This window comes from Cricetulus griseus, chromosome 6 (genome assembly GCF_003668045.3).
Source record: "Cricetulus griseus strain 17A/GY chromosome 6, alternate assembly CriGri-PICRH-1.0, whole genome shotgun sequence".
NCBI classification, from domain to species: domain Eukaryota; kingdom Metazoa; phylum Chordata; class Mammalia; order Rodentia; family Cricetidae; genus Cricetulus; species Cricetulus griseus.
This window is the reverse complement of record NC_048599.1, coordinates 41,570,029-41,594,054: the sequence shown is the minus strand read 5'-3', so window position 1 is coordinate 41,594,054 and position 24,026 is coordinate 41,570,029. Positions and strand designations below refer to the sequence as shown.

The 24,026-nt window shown below is 45.2% G+C and overlaps 1 protein-coding gene across 2 annotated transcripts in view; it reads right to left on the bottom strand.

Moving 5' to 3' along the window:
- Positions 1 to 385: 385 nt before the first annotated feature.
- Jag1 (jagged canonical Notch ligand 1) overlaps positions 386 to 24,026 on the bottom strand; it is a 35,178-nt gene continuing 11,537 nt past the window's right edge. Inside the window, exons 4-26 of one of the 2 annotated variants that reach the window (XM_027421672.2) lie at positions 20,652 to 20,906; positions 19,056 to 19,116; positions 15,157 to 15,287; positions 14,661 to 14,780; positions 13,709 to 13,822; positions 12,508 to 12,621; positions 11,715 to 11,828; positions 11,157 to 11,203; positions 10,699 to 10,872; positions 10,096 to 10,246; positions 8,986 to 9,150; positions 8,431 to 8,544; positions 7,787 to 7,900; positions 7,581 to 7,694; positions 7,302 to 7,418; positions 6,791 to 6,818; positions 6,254 to 6,339; positions 5,100 to 5,213; positions 4,449 to 4,558; positions 4,125 to 4,358; positions 3,779 to 3,910; positions 3,485 to 3,635; positions 386 to 2,656 (exon numbers count right to left, since the gene is read on the bottom strand). In XM_027421672.2, the coding sequence (XP_027277473.1) occupies positions 2,199 to 2,656; positions 3,485 to 3,635; positions 3,779 to 3,910; positions 4,125 to 4,358; positions 4,449 to 4,558; positions 5,100 to 5,213; positions 6,254 to 6,339; positions 6,791 to 6,818; positions 7,302 to 7,418; positions 7,581 to 7,694; positions 7,787 to 7,900; positions 8,431 to 8,544; positions 8,986 to 9,150; positions 10,096 to 10,246; positions 10,699 to 10,872; positions 11,157 to 11,203; positions 11,715 to 11,828; positions 12,508 to 12,621; positions 13,709 to 13,822; positions 14,661 to 14,780; positions 15,157 to 15,287; positions 19,056 to 19,116; positions 20,652 to 20,906 (3,218 nt within the window). In that variant the 3' untranslated portion in view covers positions 386 to 2,198. The remainder of the gene's footprint in view (positions 2,657 to 3,484; positions 3,636 to 3,778; positions 3,911 to 4,124; positions 4,359 to 4,448; positions 4,559 to 5,099; positions 5,214 to 6,253; positions 6,340 to 6,790; positions 6,819 to 7,301; positions 7,419 to 7,580; positions 7,695 to 7,786; positions 7,901 to 8,430; positions 8,545 to 8,985; positions 9,151 to 10,095; positions 10,247 to 10,698; positions 10,873 to 11,156; positions 11,204 to 11,714; positions 11,829 to 12,507; positions 12,622 to 13,708; positions 13,823 to 14,660; positions 14,781 to 15,156; positions 15,288 to 19,055; positions 19,117 to 20,651; positions 20,907 to 24,026) is intronic. The other variant, XM_035446704.1, reaches the window with a different exon arrangement.

Sequence of the window (24,026 nt, the reverse complement as noted above, 5' to 3'; positions counted from 1 at the left end):
TGGAGCCACCAGGGGCTACAGCTCTGGTCCTTTACAGATATGGAGGTCAGTATGGTCTAGTAAGTTCTTGGCAAGTCAGATACCCAGCAAGGTCTGCATAATGAGGCAGCCCAACATTCACGCTCTGGGTCAAGGTGGTGACCCAGACTACCCTAACAGACTACAGGCCCTAACACCAAACTACCCACTGTGTGACAAGGAAAATCTCCAGGATAGGCATACACATAAAGCCATAGGGTATGGTATTTAATGACAGCAAGAAGAATGAGAGAGCACTGTTTCCCTCTGTACCCCAACACCAATCCCAAACTGTTTAAAAACCCTGTTAGTACAGTGGGCATTCCCTGTGAGTGCTCCCAAACAATTCACCTCCACACTGCAAGCCATCAATCCAGTGGTATTTATTCAAGCAGTATTCACACTTGTCAAATAACAAGGGAATCCAGGGCTCCCACAGCTCCCACCTTCACAGCAGCCCCAAGATGTTTCTGAGAACTCAGGTAAGCATTGCTGTTTGAAAGCCTTCAAAAGTGCATCACCCAGGCCCCTCCCAGAAGCTCCATCAGACGGAATGACCAGCACCAAACAGTGGGATGGAAAAGGCAGCAAGAACTACATAAGCTCAGAAGAGGCCACACTGTTCCAATGTTTTCATACAAAAAAATTTAATAAATATTACTTTTCAAAATTTATTGCCAGGAACAACACATCAAAGATGCAGTCTTATGTTCATATAACACTAATAGGACAATACAAAGTATCCTCCTGGGTCTCAACGGTGAACCAAGATGACTGTTTTATAAGCCTTTTTGACCTTGAACTTGGTAATAGCACTTTGATTTCCTCACTTAAGGCAGGCAGTGTACTCTATGGCAAATCTAAACAGTGATCTAACTGGACATTTTATGGTTCAAGTATTCAACTAGCTTATTAGAATACTCCCTAAATGCAGTAGACAACAACAACAAAATCAAAACTACAAGTGGTTCAGTATTATATACGAATGGTGAAAAGAAATCAGAATTTACAAAGTAAGATTGGTGTGCTTCCAACTTCACACAATTAATTGGATATTTTTTAATGAGATTCAACCACTCACGTTCTGGCTACAGTAAGTCATAGCTCAGTTTGTTCCCTTAAATTGCTCTGTAGCAGATCACCTGCCTGTCTCTTTTCAAGTCTAAAGCAGGAAAAAAAAAAAAAAAAAAAAAAGGAAAGAAAAAAAAAAAACAACCTGTTCTAGACTAATTCTCAATCTGCCACAGTCAGTCCTTAAAATGTGTCTTAAAGTGATGCTCTAAAGGAAGTGTTTAAACACCTGACCTTGGAAAACAAGATTCCATCAGTATTCCCAGGTGAAGAAGCCTATCTTATCCTTTCAAAAGAAACTACTATTTCCAAACACCTTAATTTTGGCTTACAGGCAACATGTAATGAGAAAAGTTCACCAAAAAAAAAAAAAAAAAAAAAAGTCATATGTTTACAACGCTATCAAAAACCTTCAGTTCTAAACACATTACATATAAATAAAAAGGAATGATGTTTTAAGGCTCTTGATTATTAAGTTAATAAATCAAATATACACAGTGATTAATAAAAAAGAATTATTTACATAACTATACAAAAATTCTACTTTTGACACATTTTTCCTCTTTAAATTCTTCATTTTACCAGCAACTGCTGACATCAAAGCCCCCCTCCCCCAACAACAAAAATACAATAAAAAAAATAAATAATAAAGTCATTTGTGATAGTTGCTGTGGTTCTGAGCTGCAAAAGGCACTTTCAAATACAGAACTACTTGTACGTCATCATAAAACCAATATACAAAAACAACTCAAGAGTCAATAAATATAAATAAAACTATGATCCTAAGGCTGCGTCACCATTAGGACCGCTGGCACAAGTGGCAGCTCCTGGCCGAGGGCTGGGCAGCTCCTGGGAGCCCCGATGTGTCGGCTGCAGGGGAATGTACACCCAGGCACATTCACTAGTTTTTTTGCATAGCTGTGGGCACTGCACTCCATTTCCCAGCAACCACAGAAACTACCAGTGCCAGTGGAAGCCAGCTTGTCGAAACTTAAATTAACATAGGATTCTAAGTCAACAGCCTCAGACTGGAATACGACAACAGTTTAAAGAAACTACAAGCCCCGGGGTGCTCTCAGACTCTACCTATGGTGGCAGCCCATTGTCTGCTATACGATGTACTCCATCCGGTTCAAGCTCTGGGCACTTTCCAAGTCTCTGTTGTCCTGTTTGTTTGTCCAGTTCGGGTGTTTTGTCGGTGTGCCACTGGGGGCCTTCTCCTCTCTGTCTACCAGTGTGTACACTGGCTGTTTGGCAAACCTGACTTTCTGCTGGTGTTTATCCATGTCATCCTCCTCCACTTCGGAGTTGTGTGTCCTTATTTTTGACATTTTGGAGTTTTTGTTCTCATAATCCTTAATGGGGACTGTGTTGGCTCCGTGTTTCTCAATGGGGTTTTTGATCTGGTTCAGCTGTTCCCGCACATTGTTGGTAGTGTTGTCCTCGGAGGCAGAATGTGTGTGGCTGCTGGGCTTCCGCCGCTTCCGTACACACCAGTAGAAGGCTGTCACCAAGCAACAGAGCCAAGCCACTGTTAAGACAGAGCTCAGCAGAGGAACCAGGAAATCTGTAAGATAGGCAAAAGACCAATTAACTCAAAAAGAAGAGCTATCACCATGGGAACAGAAGAATACCAACAGTGGTTCTCCTGTATTCAGTTCCTAAGAGAGGTACTCTGGGGACAAGTCCCTTTTCATAACTGCAGCTTCACAGCTTGATAGGCTATGGCTGAGATGGCAGCCCTTTAAGACACTTGTCTCCAGAGGCACCAGCTAGAGTAGCACTCCCCAACTCCACATGACAGGAGTTTAGTTCTGGTCCCAGGGAGTCTGGCTGATCAGGGCTGATTTCAAGAGTCAACAGAAACCAAAGGCAATTGTGAATAATGAAAATTCTGAGTCCGAAGCCCTGGTTTCTGATCATCCTGAACAGTGGGCACTCGAGATCATCAAAAGGTGAATTTGAATATCCTAACAGACCATCAAGCCATCCACCCAGTGAGTGCCTGTCAGTGCTTAGGGCCAGCTATGCTAGGATAAAAAAGCCAAAGCTGCCTTTGTACAACATCCCCAGCTCAGGTGCTGCTCTGCCCCAGGGCTTTGCAGTGGATTTAGATCACAGCTCTTTTTCATGAGCACTTGCCAACAAAATAGTGCATACAGTGTGCTAGTGGGAGAGAAGGGTCAGGTGTACCTGTCTCTGCCTTCATCAGCCAATACCAATATAGGTTTTGTGACCTTCAGCAAATAGATTGAGCTGTTTTCTCAGTAGAAGGGCTTCTAAGATGCAAGCAGTGCTCATCAGGTCATTCATAGCTAATGGCTTTTTTCTTAATGGAGTGGTCAAATCAATTTCACAGCCCCCAGGAAAGGATATGTTCCAAATGGACACCCACCTGTTCTGTTTTTCATAGGACGCCTCTGAACTCTGACTTCTGCAACAGCAGCAATAAGTGAGCTGTTTCCATCACGTTTACTAACGAGATCTATTATTTTATCAGTAATTTCCTTGATAGGGTTCCCATCATCCCGGATGTCTTCCGCAGACTAGAAAAAAAGCGAATTATTCATCATTTGAAATAACACAACAGCAAGGGTACCTAATGCTTTCAGTGAAATTGCTGCTTGAGTTGCCTAACTTAACTCTCCCTCTTGACCAATAATTAGCAGTGAGATGGTCTTATACTCACAATGGCCACATGTATTTCATTGTTCGCAGACAGGGAAGGCTCACAGGCTATGTAGATTGAATATTCAGCAGAAACATTCTTCAGAATATTCAAATTCCTCAATTCACTGCAAATGTGCTCAGTGGTAAGACCCTACAATGATTAAAAAAAAAAAGACATTAACATACATGAAAAACAATGGAAGGAAAAAAGGCTGGTGGTCTTATCAACTGTCTAGATTCAAGCCTCACTTTGTTCTAAGAGACAAGTTTGGGGCTATAGAGAAGTAGATGACCTCCTCCCTCACTTGCCACACTACTTTGAAACAAGCAGACACAGTCCCATCCTCATCAAAGAAGTTACATACTGGAGACATCATCTCTTTGTTGAACGTGAAAGTGATGTTTGCACAATTATCCTGGTAATAGGAGTCAGATGTGCACTTGGTCTTCACTGGCTGGAGACTGGAGGATCGACACTCGCCCACACCGGTGCAGGGGTGCACAAAGCACTGGTCATCTAGGACCGGAATACAGCTCTGCCCACTGGGGCATTCACTGTGACCTTTGTGGAGCCGGCAAGGTCTAGGGCCACACCAGACCTGGGGAGGAGAAAGCAAGAGCCTGTTGCTTAGCAGGAATGTCCACCCATGATTAACACTTGGGAACTGCAGCAACTTTCATCGCCCTACCTTGGAGCAGGCGATCCGTCCGTTCAGGCACTGGCAGGTGTTACAGTCATCATCCCACTTGGCCCCATCAAGTATCACTCTCCCCATAGTGATGCAAGATCTCCCTGAAACTGAGAGGTGGAGACACTTAAGTAGGAGTTTTCTTTTCCACAGACTGGATCATGGTTCTGAATTTTTTACCCCCTCCCTATTAAGAAATAGTTACACCCATGTCCTCTGCCACGTGATGAGAGCTCCTCCTACAATGTCAGGCACGTGCACTGGCCATCCCCACTGACTGCTCACTTTTGGTCACTTGTGGAAAGCAGTGTCAGCATATGTGACCAGAGAGACCCTTTAACAGAGCTTTCACAGTTGAGCTGGCCCCCTGTGTGCCTGCCATCTATCGTGAAAAGCACAGGCCTCAGATAGCTGATAATCAGTCAACCAGAGCTGGACCTGCAATCACTCTCCTCACCCATCATGTTACAAGCCACAAAAAATGGACACTGCAAGCCACTGGGTTTTAAGGATTTAAGGAACTTTGCTACACAGTGATTTTTGTGGCAACAGAAATCAACTACCACCTTCCTCCTCTTCTTCCCTGCCTCCTTGAGCATGATGCCCCCATTGTGAATAGTCACACAGGCAGCCAGACCCTGGCATACCTACCTTCATGGCATTTGGTACCACTATGTCCTGGAGGGCAGATGCACTGGTAGCCATTGATCTCATCCACACAGGTGGCCCCGAAGGCACAAGGTGAAGACTGGCATTCATTGATGTCTAGGAGAAATGGGTTCAAATTTAGGCACTAAAGTGGAAAGAGTTTTTTCACAAACATTGACAAGCATCCAAATCCTAAGGACAAGCTTGGTGAATTTCCATGTATGCTACAAACAGATCACTAATTGCTCATAAAGCTTCTATTAGCCTCTGACCCCCAAAGGCCCCCACGGCCCTGACGTCTAAAGCCAGAGCCCTCAGAGAGGCAGCATGTTCCCCAGGTTCCTTCTCCTCTGACAGTGCAATTTAAAGCAAGGCTGGTAACTGCTCCCTGAAAATGGGTCAGAGTGAAAATTTTAACTCTACTAGGCCATAAAGTCTGTCCCAATGACTGGAATCTGGTTGTACCCTGTAAGTAGGTGCAGACAATGGGTAAGAGCAAGTATGTATAGCCAAGTGTCAATAAAACTTCACTTACAGAAACAGGTGGGACTGATGTGGCCCTCAGACCATCTTTTGCCAAAGCCTGATTTAGAAGGCAAAGCAGATATAATCTATCTATTTAGAACTGAAGTTCAGTCCATGTCAGACTGTGGGACTGCAAATACCACTAAAATTTCAAAGATTTTAAGGAGAAGAGCAACAAAGTATTCTACACTTGTGTGTATGTGTGTGTGTGTGTGGGGGGGTGAGTTAAAAGAAGAAAAAACTCAGAATTCAGTTTCTCTCTCATTTTTGATTCTCATTTCTCTGGGGCCTGGTCAAACCCACTACAGAACAGTCTATAGAAGGCAGACACCCAGCTGCCTTCCTGAACAATAGTTGGCCATAGTTTCATGCTAATCACCAGGGAGGCACACACTTTTCCTCAGGGCTCCCGCGTAGCTTGATTGTCAAATTCTATGGCTGGCAGGCTCCCTGAGAACAAGGAAGCCACCCAGAGAATGACCAGGGAGGACATCAGCCAGGGGTATTTAAATCCAAGCTGGAGGAAGGAGATTAATTGGAACTATAGTCTTAATTGTCCTTAAAGATGAAAGATTTTAATGTTGAGGATGGACAAGTAAAGCCATGGGAACACGAGATACAGTGATACTTACTTATCCTACAGTCCGGTCCAGCAAAACCTGGGGCACATTCGCACCGATACCAGTTGTCTCCATCCACACAGGTCCCACTGTTGTAACTAAGAAATTAAAGGTAACCTTAGTTACCAACATCCAGGTGTACAATCCATCCATCATATGAATCTATGCCTGGCACAGACATCAGCTCTCACCCCAGGCCCTATCTACTGCTGGCTGTGGAGCTCAAGCATACTGATGCCTTGGTCCCACCCCCTGAGAATCTAATTTCCTAGGTCTCGCTTGCAGCCCAGGCACTGGGACTTTTAAAAGCTCCCCAGGTAATTCTCGTGTGCAGCCCAAGGTTGAGAATCATTGCTCTAAATGAAGACACAACCTGGATAATTAAAGTGTGGCCCACAGAGCAGCAGGGCGTGGTCACCTGGGAGCTTGTTAGAAACACACAGCCCCACCACAGACCTCCTGAATCCAAACCTACATTTTCAACTTCATCCCCGGAGATTCCCATGCACCTTACAGCCAAGCACCAGCTCAAAAGGCTGCCATACTTACCAAGGATGAGGGCTGCAGTCATTGGTATCTGCAAAGAAAAGAAAAGAAAAAAAAAAAAAAAAAAAACTTAAACTTTGGGTTTCTCCGTAAAAACACCATTTACTTATTTCCATAACACCCGAATGATAAAGTCACAATTAACACCAGTCAGATATGTTGACAACCTAGTCTAAATTGGAAGCAGGCCTGGACCATACTCAGTTTCATTTGCCGTGGGACACATGTACACAGGAAGAGGCCCTGGTAGGGAACGAGGCAGGGAGAGGGGGCGGGGAGGCGGGCTGCTGGTCAGACCCAGAGCTGGGAACAGAGAAACCATCTGTCCCCACTTATCTCACGGGTGACTTTCTCATGGCCAGGTCAGGGCTGTATCCCATCAAGTCACTACAAGGACCCAGGTGATTCAGAAGCAGACATCAAACAGCAGTGTTTCTGGTTTCAATTCCAAGTCCCCAGGAGTGTCAAGGATAGGCTGCAGTAGCTCAGACAGAGTTCAAGGGAGGCCACTCACTTTGAGTACAAATAGGCCCCTCCCAGCCTTCTTTGCAGACACAGGTGAAGGATTCGCCGTTGACCACACAGGTGCCTCCATTATGACAGGGGCTTGGCAGGCAGCTACTGTTTCTGGCTATAAGAGAAAAGGTGGTTAAGGATCCTGAGGATCCAAGGTGGTCTGAGAGGGCAAGAACCAGACCCAAGAAAATGATCATTATGTCCCAAAAGCCTAGTGGCAGATAAGCACAGATGACGGCTATGGGCACAACAAACCCGAGTTAAGGCAGAAAGTTACCTATGTTACAGGTTGTTCCTTCCCAGCCACCAGGACACATGCACTTAAATGCATCCCCTTCATCATAGCAGGTACCACCATTGTTGCACGTGGCCTCATCACACTGGCTGTCACCTAAAGAAAGAAGACCTTACAGCATGAGTGTCTCTGCTGGAGAACTCCCTCCCACAGAAGATAGACAAGAGGACCCTCACGGCAGCACTTACGTGAATGGCAAGTCTTTCCCTTCCATCCATTTTTGCAGTCACAGTAAAAGTCATTGACCAGGTCTCGACATGTACCCCCATTGTGACAGGGGCTCTGGCTACAATCATTTATGTCTAGAATCAAAGAGACGCAGCTGAAGGAGAGTCCAAGTCTATTCAGGATAATAAGGGGCATCTTTCCTACGGTGAGAGCCAACCCTGGCTTTCTATGCTGCCTTCCAAGAACAAGTGAGTTGTACTAGGACTTCAATATCGTCACCCTTTTCGAGAAATTCCCCACTAGGAAGAATGGATACTAGTTATGAAGAAGGAGACAATCCTCTGGAATGCCAATGGCAATTAAAATCCAGATGGACAGAAATTACAATCAAATCAGAGAGGTTCCTTCCAGGCACTTACTCTAACTACTCATCTATTTCTATCTATCATGCCCCAGCTCTTCCCCATTGCTGCCCAGTAGACTTAGTAAATGACAAGGAGATACATGAGACGAGGTCATTGTGACCATCATATAATGGAAATCGCAGGAAGACCTGCAGCCAAGAAAGACTTCCCAAGGGAAGGTGGCATCCTTGTTCCACCTCCCTACCCCCCCCACCCCTCACCCTAGAGCCATCTGTCCCCCAGAGCAGCAGCAGACTCACTGGCTTCACAGTAGGCCCCCTCCCAGCCGTCACTACAGATACACTTGTAGGAGTTAACACCATCGATGCAAGTGCCACCATTTTTACAGGGGTTGCTCTCACAGTCGTTAATATCTGTGGAAGGAATTGCAAGGGAAAAATGAAGAGCTGCTGAAGGGCGAAAGACACATCTTGGTGTCATCAAGCATTATCTGGTGACTTTCACAGCTGCCTCCTGAGAATGCACCTGGAAACACCACCACCCCTTTCTATGCAAAGGCTTCTAGAAGGTACCTCCCATTTTTTTTTTTAAGACCCTCACACATTGGCTCACTTGGTAGGCCTGGGGAAGAAACTCCACAGAAAAGAGGGACCACTCAAATCCATAAGATTCCAGAACATGACAAAATCATCTTGGGAAGCTCAAGAGGTTGCTGGTGGCCTTATCAATAGACTACTGTCCTCCATATGGGGCTTAAATGAACCTTTACTGGTCTACCTTCTGACTAAGCAATTCAAACAAATGCTCCCCAAGCTGGGTACCCACAGGGCTCCCAATTCCCAGGGGAGTCTTACTTTCATGGCAGTAGGTGCCGGTGAAGCCTTTGTTACAGTCACAGGTGAATTTGCCTCCCGACTGGCTCTTGCATTTCCCATGGGGACCACAGACGTTAGAGGAGATATACCGAACCCCTTCAGGCGTGTCGTTGGAGGCCATGGCCACAGTGCAGCTGTCAATCACTGAACACAGCAGGCTTGGGATCAGATTCCAGCCGCATGCCCACGGACAGCATTTCTAAGCAGAGAACTTAGCCCATGCCTGCCTGACTGGAGAGTGCCACTCTTGGGCTAATGAGTTAAGACATCAAGAGGCACTTGGGGACCAAAACCCAACAATGTTCCTATGACAGGTAAAATTAGGACTCCCAAGTGGACAGAATATTTTTTCAAGTTATTTTTAATCACATCTTAACATCCGATTTGTTAAATGCTTGTCAAAGAAGAAAGACCACTTCCACACTTCCTCCTCCATTTCTTCTTTTTTTCTTTTTGGTTTTTGGAAACAGGGTTTCTCTGTGTAGTCCTGGCTGTCCTGGAACTTGCTCTGTAAACGAGGCTGGCCTCTAACACCTGCCTCTGTCTCCTGAGCAATGGGACTAAAGTGTGTAACACCACTGAGCCTAGCTCTCCTTCTCTATCTTAAGTTAAAGAAAAAAACCTATATATTTAAAGTTATACTATCCAATAGGCCAATATACTTATTTTTAAATGAGCTACACACCCACCCACACACACACACACACACAGTGTCAAGCACTAATGACATTCTAAATGCTAGTGGCCAACACCCAGACATGGCTACTGTAACTTATGCAAACCCAAAGCTTTCCCACAGCTATAGAGCGTCACTGACAATGCCCCTCAGAGCAATTCTTTTTTGTCACAAACAGTGCCACTTCTGAACTGAAATGATAAATGGATTTCACATTCTCTCCCTTGGGCTACTCATACACGTGGTTCTCCCAACTGGCAGTCTGACAGATTAGCTCCATATGTTCTTGTTTCCCTAAGTGATCAGATAAGTATTTTCCATCTGCAAGCCTTCCTCCTCACCATTTACCACTTATAAAGGGATGTGGAAGGAGATGGCCTAGAGACAGGTCAAGGGGAAAGAAAGGGGAATACCTTCACAGGGAGTTGTGCGACAGTGGTCTTTCAGGTGTGAGCAGTTCTTGCCCTCATAGTCCTCAGGGCACTTGCAAAAATAATCACTGGCACGATTATAGCATTGGGCACCATTCTGGCAAGGGTTGGGCTCGCAGTAATCAATGTCCAGCTGTCCAGTGGCAAGAGTAAGGAGAGGATCAAAGTAACACAGGTGTTGCCATCATGTCTCTAGGCAGTAAACACCTGACCCCTGCCCAACCACTTCTACAAGGAAACACCCTATATATACAACATTCCCCCTGTATAACCCTTGGGGTCTGCCACATGCTGGGAAATCATTATGTCACAGGGCAGAGTGACAGAGCAGAAGCAGGGCTAGGTAATAAATCCCAACGCCAAGCAAACAGGCCACAGTAATCAAGAAGAAACTCATTCATCAACACCCCCTTCTACCAGCATTTGTTCTAACAGAAATTCAGTCAGTAGGGTGCTAGCTCACATCAGAGGCCTAAGAAGCAGAGAAGGGGAGGGGGGAATGAAGAATGGGGAGGCAACAAGGGAGGGTGGCAGAGAAATATTTTAATGTTAAAGCTTAGATCTGAAGTTTTTGCCTCCACTCACCTGACAGAGGTTTCCAGAGAAACCAGTGGGACACAGACACTGGAATCTGTTGATTTCATTCTGACAGTGACCCCCATTCAAGCAGGGGTTGCTAGCACATTCATCGATGTCTCTTTCACAGTGATCGCCTGCATAGCCAGGTGGACAGATACAGCGATAACCATTAACCAAATCCTGGAAAAGGAGAAGAGGAGAGAGAAACACATGCATATTTTTCTATGTATTCACAAACACAGAACATCAGTGTTTTATCATGGCTGCTGTGGTTCTGGCAACTTGCTGACATGGCCATATGCTAAGCTCTGTTGTAGACTAGCAGTTCTGAATACATGCCTTTAAATGGCTCTCAGGAGGCTAGAGTTGGCTTTTCGATTACATTTTTAATCCCACGGGGACATGGCTCTCCTAGTATCACATAAATCTTAAGATTGTTTCCATTTAAGCAATGATTTACGTACCCGACAGGAGGCGTCATTCTGACATTGGCCAAGGCAGTCATTGATGTCTAAAAAATAAACAAGTCATCACATTAGAGAGGCACATTAACATTCAATCGGGCTTACCTGAAAAGCACAGGGCTGATAAAAGTTTCAATCAGATTTTCCCTGTGCTTCCGGTGAGATAAAGTTATTACATTGGGTGGGGACCCCTCCCTAATCCTCCCAGACAAGGGAGTGAAACTTCTCATCATTGTTTTAATCACCTTATCAGAATATGCCCAATTTTAGCAGCTAACAAGCCTGATAAATTGTATGTTTTCCTTGCTGGACTAGCCTGGCCACTCCCTCTCCAAAAACAATCCCTTCCCGCTATACTGTTAGGTTTTCCTTCTATTCAGCCAGAGAGTGCCCCTAAACAGCTCATGCAAAGCAGTGGGTTCCATCCCCAGCACCACAAAGCAAGAGAAACAGAAGTTTCAGAACTGGAGCAAGGGGATGAATTAGTAAGAGCCACCATCACCCGTTTCACAAAAAAAAAAAAAAAAAAAAAATTAAAACAGACACAAAGTCACTCACTTATGTCACAGTTCTGACCCATCCAGCCAGGAAGGCAATCACAGTAGTAGCTGGCAATCAGATTCTTACAGGATCTGGCATTTACACAAGGCTTGGCCTCGCATTCATTTGCATCTGAAAAGAAGCAAGGATGAGCAGTGACAAATGGGGGTTTGCTCCCCCCTTCCCTCCTCAGACCCCCTGAAAAGAAACACCATAGAGTTGGTCTGAAATACGAGGCATTTTAACAAGCTAGCTAAATAAGAAATAGTAAGCATCCTCTATTTGGAGCATAGAGACCTCTCCCCAGCCTTTATCCAATAAGGGATGCTAATTGATAACTTTCCTTTGGGCTGCTGGCTAACAATAGGTCCCCAACAGAATGACAGAAAGTCACCAGGCAGTTCTGGGCAAAACCCAGTGCAGCCCAGTTGCTGGGATTTAAATGTGGCAAAAAGAATGCAGACAGCTCATTCCTCATGAGGTCATCCCTGTTTGGGACCCAGATGAACACTCCTCAGACTGACGATTGACATGGTTCAAGGAATCTAGGACTTTCCCACAGGACCTAAAAATGCTAGGCCATTTGCATGTAAGTTATCTCTCCCAGGTCCATTAGACCTTGCTAATAAATTACTTAGCATGATAGAGTGCAAATACGCGTGCGCGCGTGCGCGCATGTGCATACATACATACTCTCTCTCTCTCTATTTCTCTCTCTCTCTCTCTGCAGGCCACATGATCATCTTTCCTCACAGCTCTAATGAACAGAGCCAACCTCGGCTAAGAATTATAGTCACGAGGATTTTCTTACCTAACTGACATGTCTTGCCAGTCCACTGGGGTGGGCACACACACTTGAATCCATTCACCAGATCCTGGCAGGTGCCCCCATGGGAACAGTTATTTGGAGAACAGTCATCAATGTCTGTCCAATGAGAACAAGAGAGGGGCAGCAATGTAATTTTCTTTTGATCCACTTGGCAATTAGATAATGCAACGGCACCCTCCCGAAGAAGAGCCTTCACCTAGGAACTGGATGCCTGCTACAAGCCTAAGGAGTAAGGAGGGTGATGAAAAGGCCCAGGCCTTGATTTTAGCTTTAAATCCCCCACTGCCCTAGTTCAGTTAATCCGTCCCTAAGCAGTGAGGGAAAGAGACACACACAGAGCATCAACTCAGTGGTGACAAGGGACATTCATATCTGCTTAATCTTTACTTTTCTCTTTCCTTCATGGTTCAGAGGCCAAAAGGAGGAGGCATGGAAAAGTCACTTTCATACATATGGAAAACCTTATTCCTGTGATTTGCTTACACGTTTTCCTAAAAATCACATACACAGAGGATGGAAAAAACCCCACCAGAGATCTATAATGTGTGCCGCACTCCATTTGCAAATTTGTTCACCAAGACTTCATCACAACCACAAATGGGAACTGCTACTGCCCTGGTTAAAGAAGGTACAAGAAAGGTCCAAAAGGGCTGCTGGGGTTCCAGAAGGCATGGCAAGGGCAGAAGAATCTACCACCTCCAGAGCCCACATCCTTAACCACACTACATACTGCCCTTGGGATGCCAAGGGCAGTGGTTTTCACTTGACTGAACCTTAAGGAAGGCCTCATTAAAGACCACAGACTACCTAATTCTGGTATTGTGTGTGACCAAAGCTCTTCACTGAAAAGCACCCCAATAAGATGGTCAAGCCTCATAGCCAAGCTGCAACTCAACTCCCTTTCTTGGAGCCCTACAACAACATTCAATTGTTGGTCTAAATTCTTGTCCCACAGGATTGGGGAGACAAGTCCAAAATTCACATGCAAAGGAATCCGATTCTATCCACCACATACATGTCACTAGCCACCTTAGTGGATAGGAAGGAGTGTACCACTCCTCTCTCACCAAGGTAGACATATCACTAATGCATATATTAGACCAACCCAGGTCTCCAACAACCCTCTCTCTTAACACAATAACCTTCCAGAACAGACACAGGATAAAACCCAAGACTGACTTACTTGTGGAACACGTGGGCCCAGTCCAGCCTGGAGAGCACTCACACTCAAAGCCCAAGGAAGTCTCCTTGCAGCTGCCTCTGTTGTGGCAGGGGTCAGAGAGGCAAGCGTGCTCAGCTGTGTAAGTGAGAAAGGCAGTCAATGAGGGAGGAAGGCATATGGAATACCATCCCTTCTCTCTACCATCCGGTCTCCTGCCTTGGCTACTTACTACCCTAAGCAGATTACTACAACAACAACAACAAAAGCAAGTGTGTGATGTAACTCTGCTGAGTTGTGACTAGGGTAGAAACTTTCCTACTAAGCTGTCTCATCTAAGACTAAGCTGTCTCATCTAAGATTTTTCAAGACCTGCCAGAGCTGAGGTTCATTTAAAAGCCTGCAGCCTCCACTGTCACTGTCACCATCACCTCAAAACATTAGGGATTTCAAGATGTTTCATAGGCTCATAGAAGGGCAGGGATAACAGGAGCTGTTTCATCTTTTTTACAGGTGTGTTAAGTGTATTGATTTTTCTTTTGATATTTTCAATTTGTCCTGTTTCTCCATGAATATGCATGAGGGCCACTATCAAAACAATGCCATCTTAACTAATTTTAAGTAATAATCGAGCCTCTGTTCATCAGTTGTCCAGCCCTGTCCTGCATTTCTTCACCAAGTCACTGGATTTGATAAAAATAAACCCAACATCCCCTGGTGACCATCAACATGACGCCTCAAGCTACCACTTCCCAGCTCCAAATTTTATTTTTTAAGTTTTTTTGAGGATTTCCCACAATATATTTTTGAACATATTCACCTCCTCCTCCCCAAGGTCCTCTCTCAAATCCAACCCCCCTTCCCTATCCACCCAACTTTGTATCTTAAAAACATGAAACAACAAAACTATTTTATTTTCAAATGATGTGTACAGAAAATAAGGGCAAAGGGGTCCCGCCCAGCTTGGGCCACTTACCAATTTCACAGTTGGGTCCTGAGTAGCCCTCGGGACAGGAACACTGGTATTTGTCAGGACCAGTGTTGCTACAAGTTCCCCGGTTGAGACAAGGCTGATGGGTCCCGCAGTAATTCAGATCTGCCAAAAGACCCCAAAATAATGAAAAAAAGAAAACGGAAAAAAAACCACCAAACAAACAATACAAAAAACTGCTAACTTGTCTCAGGTATAGGCCATTCCAGTTTTTAAAATATGGCTCACCCCTCCCCGCCCAAATAATCAACCCACAACATTAAAGGTAAATTCAAATAGTCCTAATAAGAGCCCTTGCAAAAAGTTTATTAGGGCCAGGGGTGTAGCTATAGCAGAGCACTAGCATCCACAAGACCCTGGATTTAGCTCCAGCAACACCAAAAAAATAGAAGTGGTATAGTTCTGTTCTATTACTTAACTTCAGTACCCCCAACCCCTGCCAAGTCCTCATGCCACCCCCAAGGCTCCACAGTGGTCATACCTTTGTCGCAGAGCTGTCCACCCCAGTTGGTCTCACAGAGGCATTGCCAGGGTTCATTGCACGTGCCATGGACACAACCCGGGTGCGGGATGCACTTATCACAGTACAGGCCCTGCCAACCATACTGGCACCTGCAGACAGACAGCATAGCCCTCCCTTAGCGTTCTGAGCAGCCAGGGATGCACACAAATATAGCACACAACTGTTTCTGCTTTGTCATGAAGGACAGGATGGCAGACTTTTCAGGCTTGCAGGGAGTTCTGTATGAATACTTTCACAGTTGGGCCAAAGTTTGTCCTCTAGCCTCCCCTGACAAAAGGAGAGCTTCTGGGGAGTGGCCAGCATGGGGTGCCCTCTACAAATCCATTCTCTTCTCAGGCTCCCAGGACCAAACTAAAGGGTAGGGACTGGAATAAATCAATCCAGGACAGATCATACAAGCGGAAGGAGCCACTGGTGACAACAGCCATACAACTCTGCATGCTCCATGTGACGCCTTACTGCACCCCTCCAGGCAACCTCAGTGCACTGGATTCAGTGAGACAAGAGGGTTGTAGGGAAGCACCTCACTGGTTTTGTAGAATCAAACCTCATTCCAAAGACCTGGATCTCTAAACCCATTTCTGTAGGAAGGAGAGAGGAGCAACAGTGCTGGGAGACAATTCCATAGGCAATTCATGACCCATGACTCTGGCCTGGCATGACAGATTTATAGTCATTTCCCACTTTAGGAGGAAAAAAAAGGAGGGGGATGGGGGGGGACCAGGATCAGCATAGTCTACCTAGCTTTGGAGGAGATGAGTTTTCCTCATAAGTACCTTCTTGGTTCAACAGACACTTTTTGAGGTCAGATGGAACAAACAAAACAAAAACACAAATATAGACCTCCACCTGGGGTGGGATAGGGCAAACCACCCTCAAACCACCCTCCCCTCAAGTTTCAAGCCCTCTGCAACTTGAACCTCCCTCTCAAAAAATCAATCTCTAACAAAGGGGCTGGGGAAAGGCAGGGAACAGCAAGCAGCTTGATAAAGGCATGAAGATGGGGCAAATGTAGATCCTGCAGAATCAGCCTAGAGCAGAGCCTAGGGAAAGGCAGGATCAGATCCAGCGCCTTAGAAATCTCTCAGCTGTGACTCTTGGGAAAAAAAAAAAAAAAAAAAAAAAAAAAAAAAAAAACCCTGGTGGTCCTCCCTCCCCAACCAGAAGGAAGGGCTTTCTGTTCCAGAGAGCTGGAGGCAAAGAGCAAATCCTGGTCATGGGAAAATTATAGAAATCTAGCTATTAGCTAATCACCCAGGCTGAGAAGCCACTGAACCCTTGAGAATCCTGACTGCTTCCTAACTTCTCAAGACAGCCATCCAAGCTCAAACACCAACAGCCACTAGAACGTGGGGCTTAAAGTTAATCAGACACAGGATTCTCGAGTCTGTCAAGGAGACCATCCGTTGAAATGACGGGTCACTATTTAAAAGACTGACCTAAGAATAGAGTATGTCATTTGGTGGGAATAATTTTCTTAAGAGGCAGATATCCAAGCTAATGGGAGGTAGGTGGGTAGGAAGCCATTCTGTAAGATCAGTACTCTTAGCCTAAAAAACATAAGGGAACTGATGAAGCCACAGCAATACTGCCTGCCCTCAATGCCCCAAGTGAAGGATGGCTATGCTTCTTCGCTTTGCCTAATAAAACCAAGCAGGACAGCTGAGGACCCAACCTAACCTCCTAATTAATGAAGGTTCAATGCCCAAGCATAAAAAAAGCAACCACAGGAGGCCATGGAGGACTTCAAACGAAAACAAATAAAAATCCTGACCCTAACTGAGACATCTACCAAGTTATCCCAGTGTAATGATAGATGATTAGCATTCTCATGAGAAACTGAGAGACTTTCCTGAGAGGATGATTCATAATTAAGTTTGATATTATTGGCAGGCTGGCACTAAACCAGCCTGTATACCCAGGAAGGGGCAACCTGAGTCTGCCTGGGCACAACAAAACAAGTGAAGTTTTCTCCTGGGGGGGTGACTCAAAAAAAAAAAAAAAAAGCCCATGTAATACATAATCCAAAAGACAACTTACAGGTAACTTGCCATGCAACTATTTCTGGAGCAGGACCCAACCTGAACTTCCTTAGCTGGAAGGTTCTGTTTTGATATTCTTTCAAGGCAGTGAGAAGGAACTGGGCTGGAAGACTATGCAAATGGCGTGTGGGAAAGTTGCACCTTAAGTAAATAAGGGCACTGGTGCATGTCTGGGCAGGGAGTGGGAGGTGAGACTTCGAAAGAGAAAGGGCTCAATTCTGGAAACAAAGCCTGTTGTTCTGGCTGGGAGGGACCTCCCCTGCCCAGCAGTGTGTTTATTCTGATGACAGTAGCACACATCTCAGCCGGCCTTGCTGATACTCATCTGAGTAGCAAGCAGGCTTCAAGGCCCTAGTATAACTGCTGTTCTCACTTTCTCCAGAACGGCTGGCTGGCTGGCTGGCCTTCACTAGCAAAGTCACTGTAGGTGGGTTTCGGCCCGGTCTCTGACAGAGATGCTGTTAGACGCCACAGTCAGCTATGACCAGGCACGTCTCTAGTGGGCAAATCCTGTTCAGGCTTCCTGCAAATCAACTTTCAAGAAAGCAGGAAGAAACAACTCCAGGACAACCTGTTCTTAGTTTACTTCCAGCTGCCTTGAATCTCTCTTCAGCCTTAAGTTAGCCCTTCCATGGCTCAGGAAGAGAACACAGGGCACAGTTAAGAGTCATCAAGGTCAAGCCTCCAGGTGACCATTAAAGCAGCAGTCTCGGTGTTTACTAAAGGAGAAATCACTCAGTAACATTGTCAAATGCACACTCCTAGGCCCAACTAAAGGCTGGGAAGTCAGAGGTAGTTGGGTGGCACCAGCGACCTGTACTTCTAACAGTTCCCTGTGAATTCTATAGTTTGGGGGCAACAAAACAATGGGGTCCACCACACACCCTCCAAAATCAAAAGCTACATTTCAGTGAGAGCACCAGGTACCTCATTCTTTGAGTTTGTGCCTTTAAAAACTGTTTAAAAACTGTCCTCGGCTCAAGTCAGACAAGCCTTCCAAAAGCAAAAGTGACAGGACCAACGGGTTCACTTAGTGTCTCATTGAATTTGCTAATTCTTAAAGGCTTGGGGAGAATAAAGCATGGGGCCAGTCAAAATGCCACAGACACCAAAGGTATTTCCTGAAACAAGGTTTTTCCAAATTGGCATAATGTACATTTCAAAAAGCCCCCCAAACCGGCATCGGAAGGGGAAACAGGCAGGCTAGGTTTCCGTTTGGTTTCAGTATTGTCCCAGACCATAAAGAACAGACTTCAAAGGCCAGCAGCAAAGTCTACATTCATCAGCCTCAACTGAGCAGATTCCAGCACAGCCATTAACCTCTCAGCACCAGCCCAGCTCCTGCCTGCAAAGGGGCCAGGAGATTGTACTAATCCCATTCTAAAGAATGCTGGACTTTCGCCTATTGATGGGAAAAGTGGGGGAGGGTGACAGAGGAAAAGCCAGGGTGGAGGAGGAGACACAAGGAAACAAAGCTACATCCCAGTCCAGTCCATCAGCACTTAAGGAAGATTACAAACATGTCTTATCAATTTACAGAACAGTTAATACATGAAGATGCCAGCTATGCCCGTTAAGGTTTTTTGTTGGTTTTTTTTTTCCACAAAAGAAATGCATTCCACGAAACAGCTGGTATGATTTAATAAGCTTTGGATGTGCCTGTTTTGTTGTGTGTCCCCCCCCCAACTTATTCACCCTCCCACAGAAAGAGAGGCACATTCACAATGAAGTCAGTCTCTGTGCTGCATCAAAGAGGAAAAAAGAAAAGAAAAAAGAAAAAAAGGAGAAATTACTGAAGATCAGTCCGTCATTTACCTGCAGTCACCTGGGAGCTTGCAAGAACCATGCTTGGGACTACAGCCCTGCCGGCATATAGCTGGGAAAAACAGAGAGCTTCATTAGTACACAACACTGCCTATGCCTTGCAGGCCACTGGCGTGAAAATGGCCTAGTATATAAAACTGAAGACCCAAATAACAAACCCAGGCTTAAACTTCAAGGCCATGTAAGCAGATCATCAAAATACAATACTATCTGTGTGCAAAAATGAAGGTACATGATGGGGGAAATCCCTTATCATGTCTATTCCTTGAGCTTTGCCTGGGCCCAATTTCCCTCACAAGAGACAGATAATAAAGACATCCTGCCTTCCCCTACCCCAACACCGCCTCAACCACAGTATCTTCAGGTGAGCCTGCCACTAAATGCCTGGTTTCAACCATCCCACGGGGCTAAAGAACAAGTCTGGCTAATCTTGTGGCCAAGTATCCTCAGAAAGCAATTCAATACTTGCTCATGGGAAAGAAAAAAAAAAAAATCAAGCAGTCACTTATGAAAAAACAAAAACCATTCACATTAGAGAACTTAAGTATTTGCTATTTAATTTTAAAACGCAATTATTTAAAATATAGTGAGCAATTCCTTCTGTCATCAATTCCAGAAGTGCCATTCTTTAAACAAACTACTGTCATACCAGCTACTGAAGAAAGGAATACTGCCTAAGAGACCATCCCCCACACTTCAAAGAGAAACAAAGGAGTTTATCTAATTATTGTGCAAATCAGCAAGGTACATTATATGTCCATGAGGGGATAGCCTATGAGCTGGAGTCCCCAACTCTATTGCTAGGAATTAGAATTGTTAATCCCAGTAGTGTAAGGGACAAAAGACAGTAAGGGACTTTAAAAGCTTAGACTCCTTTGGATGGGTTCAATCATAAGGAATATGAAAGTACAAGGTAATGTCCTAACCCCTCTAAGGCCACAACCTCACAGATGCCCAGTGAAACTTGCTGCAGTGACACATGAGCTCAGGACAGTCATTCCCCATGGCACTGTCTGTTCAAACATCTTTGGCCTGGCCTGTTCCTGTCTGGCATAAGACTCCTCAGAAACGGTCTGAGGAGGAGAGGTGGTAATAGGAGAAAGGAATGGGGAGGCAGCAGATGAGGCCAAAGGAGGACTTGAGCATGGATATGGTCTCAGCTGGGGTCTGACTTCAGGGACATCCCAGGGGAACCTCTGGAGTGTGAATCTTATTCCACAGTGTTAAAGCAAAGGGGCTGGCCTGTGCAACAGCCCCCTCCCGGAGTCAGCCACTCAGTAACTCTTCACTGCAGGGATGGAGCAGAGAGTGGTTCCTGCTTGGCCAAGGACAACTCCCTGGAGAAGGAGCAGCTGCGAGCTGTTAGCAGCCAACACTCACAGCAGCTGGGGGATGGGGACACCAGCTGGTAGAGGGGATCTGGACAGGGCACCAACAGAATCTTCTACACACAGCATCTTCACCTTTTGGTCCAAGATAACAGTAACACCCCGCCCTTCCACCAGACTGCTGTAAGGGTGGGAACCTGGCACCAAAATCGATTGGCCAACAGCATTTGCCAACCCAGCCAGCTGCATGCACACATACCTTTGTTACACTCAGGACCCATCCAGCCTTCCATGCAGGTTTTGTTGCCATTCTGGTCACAGGCATAGTGTCCAAAGAAGTCATCTCTAGGCCGACAGAACTTATTGCAGCCAAAGCCATAGTAGTGGTCATCACAGGTCACTCGGATCTGATACTCAAAGTGGGCAATCCCCGTATTTTGTTTCAGTGTCTGCCATTGCCGGCTGGGGTTTATCATGCCTGAGTGAGAGGCCTTTTCAATTATGCTATCAGGTTCTAGAGGCAAAAAAAAAAAAAAAAAAAAAAAAAAAAAGCTGAGACTCATTAACATCACAATAGCATCTTCTGCTCTGACCATTTTGGCTACTTTCAGGCTACAAACACAAAAATCGAACAGTTATGGAAAAAAGCTGTACTCTTTTCCCTGTATACCAGTTCATCACTTAACCTCATTGCCAGGTGCTTCATATATTTTCTTGCTTGGAAATACCTTAAAATTCATGGAACTTATCCCCGCTCTACAGGCACTCAAGTCATGAAAGTTAGTCTTGTGCTGTTCAAAGCTGCAACAAGCATGTTAAACGAATCTGCCCGTGCATGTGGGGCCAGCAACAAAAAATATCATAAGAAGGCTAGTGCAGATTCCGAATATGCACACAAGCAACACACCCCATCCCCGGAAGGTTCCCCAACTCCCTGCCAGCAAAGCCTTGTGGGTCTGTCCCGCAACAGCACAAAGAACTGCACCATAGTCTGATCTCTGCCCAACAGATAAAATAGTGTGTTTTAAATGGCCTTCAGTGACAGAGAACATTTGTATTTGTCCCTGTGCTCTGTATCCTTTTGCTGACTTTCCTAACATATTGCTGGTCACACTCTTTTGCAAAAGCTCCTAAATATTAAAGAAGGCTGCCCCTTGGGAAATTTATTTGTACAGAAATTTTACCATTCCAGATAAGGTTAGCAATCTTTATTTCCATTTTACTTTCAAGATTCCCTTGGAAAAGCTCTATTTTCTTCACTGAGAAGCCAAGGGGTGGATTGCAACACACACAAAAAAAACAAAAACATTAATAAACAGAGTAATTCAGCCTGCAGACGGGTAGGCTGAGGCATCATTGTGTTTGTGTCTGTTTTAAGTCAGGCTCCTTAAAAAAATGCCTGCAAGGCAAAGTAAATGTCTAGAGTCCAAGCAGTTCTCAGAAGCAGTAAGACCTGGCCTCTACACTGAGGTCACCTGCAATCCAGTCTAAGAGAAGACACAGGTACTGAAATAGCTTCAAACCCCAGGAGCAAGGAGTGCAGAAGGATGAGAGCAGGCAACAAGGCTCTAAGTCAGCACTCAGCCTGGTGCTATGTTTGTTTTCTTAAACCTGCCAGTCATCACCTTGTCAAATTCAAGGCCACCTTGGAGAGGCAACTTAGGACCTACTTGCAATGTCTTTGTGATTCTTGCACACCCACACCACTGTTTTTCTAGGCCTTGGGCCTGTGCTCCTTGACAAAGCTAGACAAGCCCTACAGGTGACCAGGGGAAGAACTCTTGGGTGGCTCCATCCACAACCAACACAGCCCCATTCAGTCTGGACTGTGGTGTGGGCAGGAAAGGTCTTGAACAAGTCCATGTACCTTCAGGCTTACACAGCAGCAACACACAGAGGAACCACGTGCAGGTAACACTGTACTTGAGTTTTTGCAAATATACACAGACCAAAGAATGGCAAAAAATGCGCCTCTCCGTTAACTGCCTGTTTGTTTTGCAGGTTCGGTTAAGAACTGTAGTGGGCTATTACCTCATAGTTATAAGAGCATAATGAAGGAATTGTTAAACACAGTAGCCATGTTACAAAGGTGCCTTAGCTTCTCCCAGGCAGCTATCAACCATCATTGAGACCAGGAGCATCCTGATCAGCCAAACGATGTGGAACTCTATAGTTAGTGCACTTTCTACCTATTTTCAAGAAACTCTGATAATAACTTCAGACCCCTGAGGGGAGCTAACAAAGCAATGGAAACAACTTCACACCCTCTGAGGCAAGAGGCTTCAGTGTATGTGGCATCTTCTGTGCTGCCTGGGTTATGGAGCCTGAGTTTATTGCGTGATGATTCTACATTGCCACCTGACTCGGCTCTCCCACTAGTACCAGTTCCAGCCTAAGGACTGGAAAAGAATGTTAACACACGTCCCGGTAAATTTCCATGGCATAAAGATGCATCATGAAGCATACACACATCCTCCAAGAAGAAAGGAGGAGGGAACACAAAGAACACAACTCAAGGACCAACCGGAAAACTTAGATAGTGGCCTTAGTAGAGAAGTCTCAGCTGTGTGGAAACCTTGGTCTCAAGGATGCCTGGTTATGCTTACATATCCATCAATCAACTAAATATTACCGTATACTAAAATCCTTTGCTCAGGTGGAAAAAAAGAAACTTGGATCTTTATATGCTACAGTCCTGATCTATACTAGAAATGACTGGGAGACTGAGGGTGGGAGCCAGCCTTGGAACCTCAGAAGCACACCTGAGCATAATCTGGTCTAGACTCTGCTCCTTAGGGTTAATGGCAGAGCTGATATAAAAAGGAATTTTGTTCCCAAACTCAGGGATCTGCCTATAAGTTATCTACTAAGGCAGAGTGTTTGCATCTTGATGAACTACCAAAGATCAGCCCACACCATTGGGCTTCTTGGCATCCTTAAATGCTTTGGAAGGGCAGAGGGTAAAGAAAATAAGGAGCCAAATATCCCAGGAAGAACAAATAGTACACATAAAGGTCCTGAAAAAAATGTGATACACTCAAGGATGAAAACGGTTAAAGAATGCCCAGGATACAGAAACAATAGACATGGTGTGTTAAGACAAGTCATGAGGAAAAGGAAGAAAAGGCACACCAAGATCTGACCCAAGGGCTTTGGAAAGCCATTAAGCAGTTGGCTTTAACTATTAGGATGACCATTCAAATGTTATGCTCAAGAAAAAGGAGGAACAAGGATGGAGATGATACTGCAAGTTGACCAGAGCCAATAAGGACAGACCATGTGGCAGTCATGCTACCTTGGATGCAAGCAGGCAGTGAGGTGGACCAGGGCAGCAGCAGGAGACATAGCAGGAGGCAGCTGGATTCATATGGAGAGCAAAAGGACAAGACTGTCCAGAAGTTGGAGGCTGTGTAGATATGGATGACAAAGGAGTACATAGGGGACTTTCAGCTGTATGGCTTATGGCACTGGTTGTCCAAACACTGATGCTTATTGCCCAGAAAGGGTTCCAATAAAGGGGTTGGAGAGGACAGACCCTCCCCCCCCCCATTTGGTTTTGACCACTGAATTTGTGATACCTTGGAAATATGATTGAAAGACACAGAGGGTGAACAGGAAAGTAGAGAAATCACCA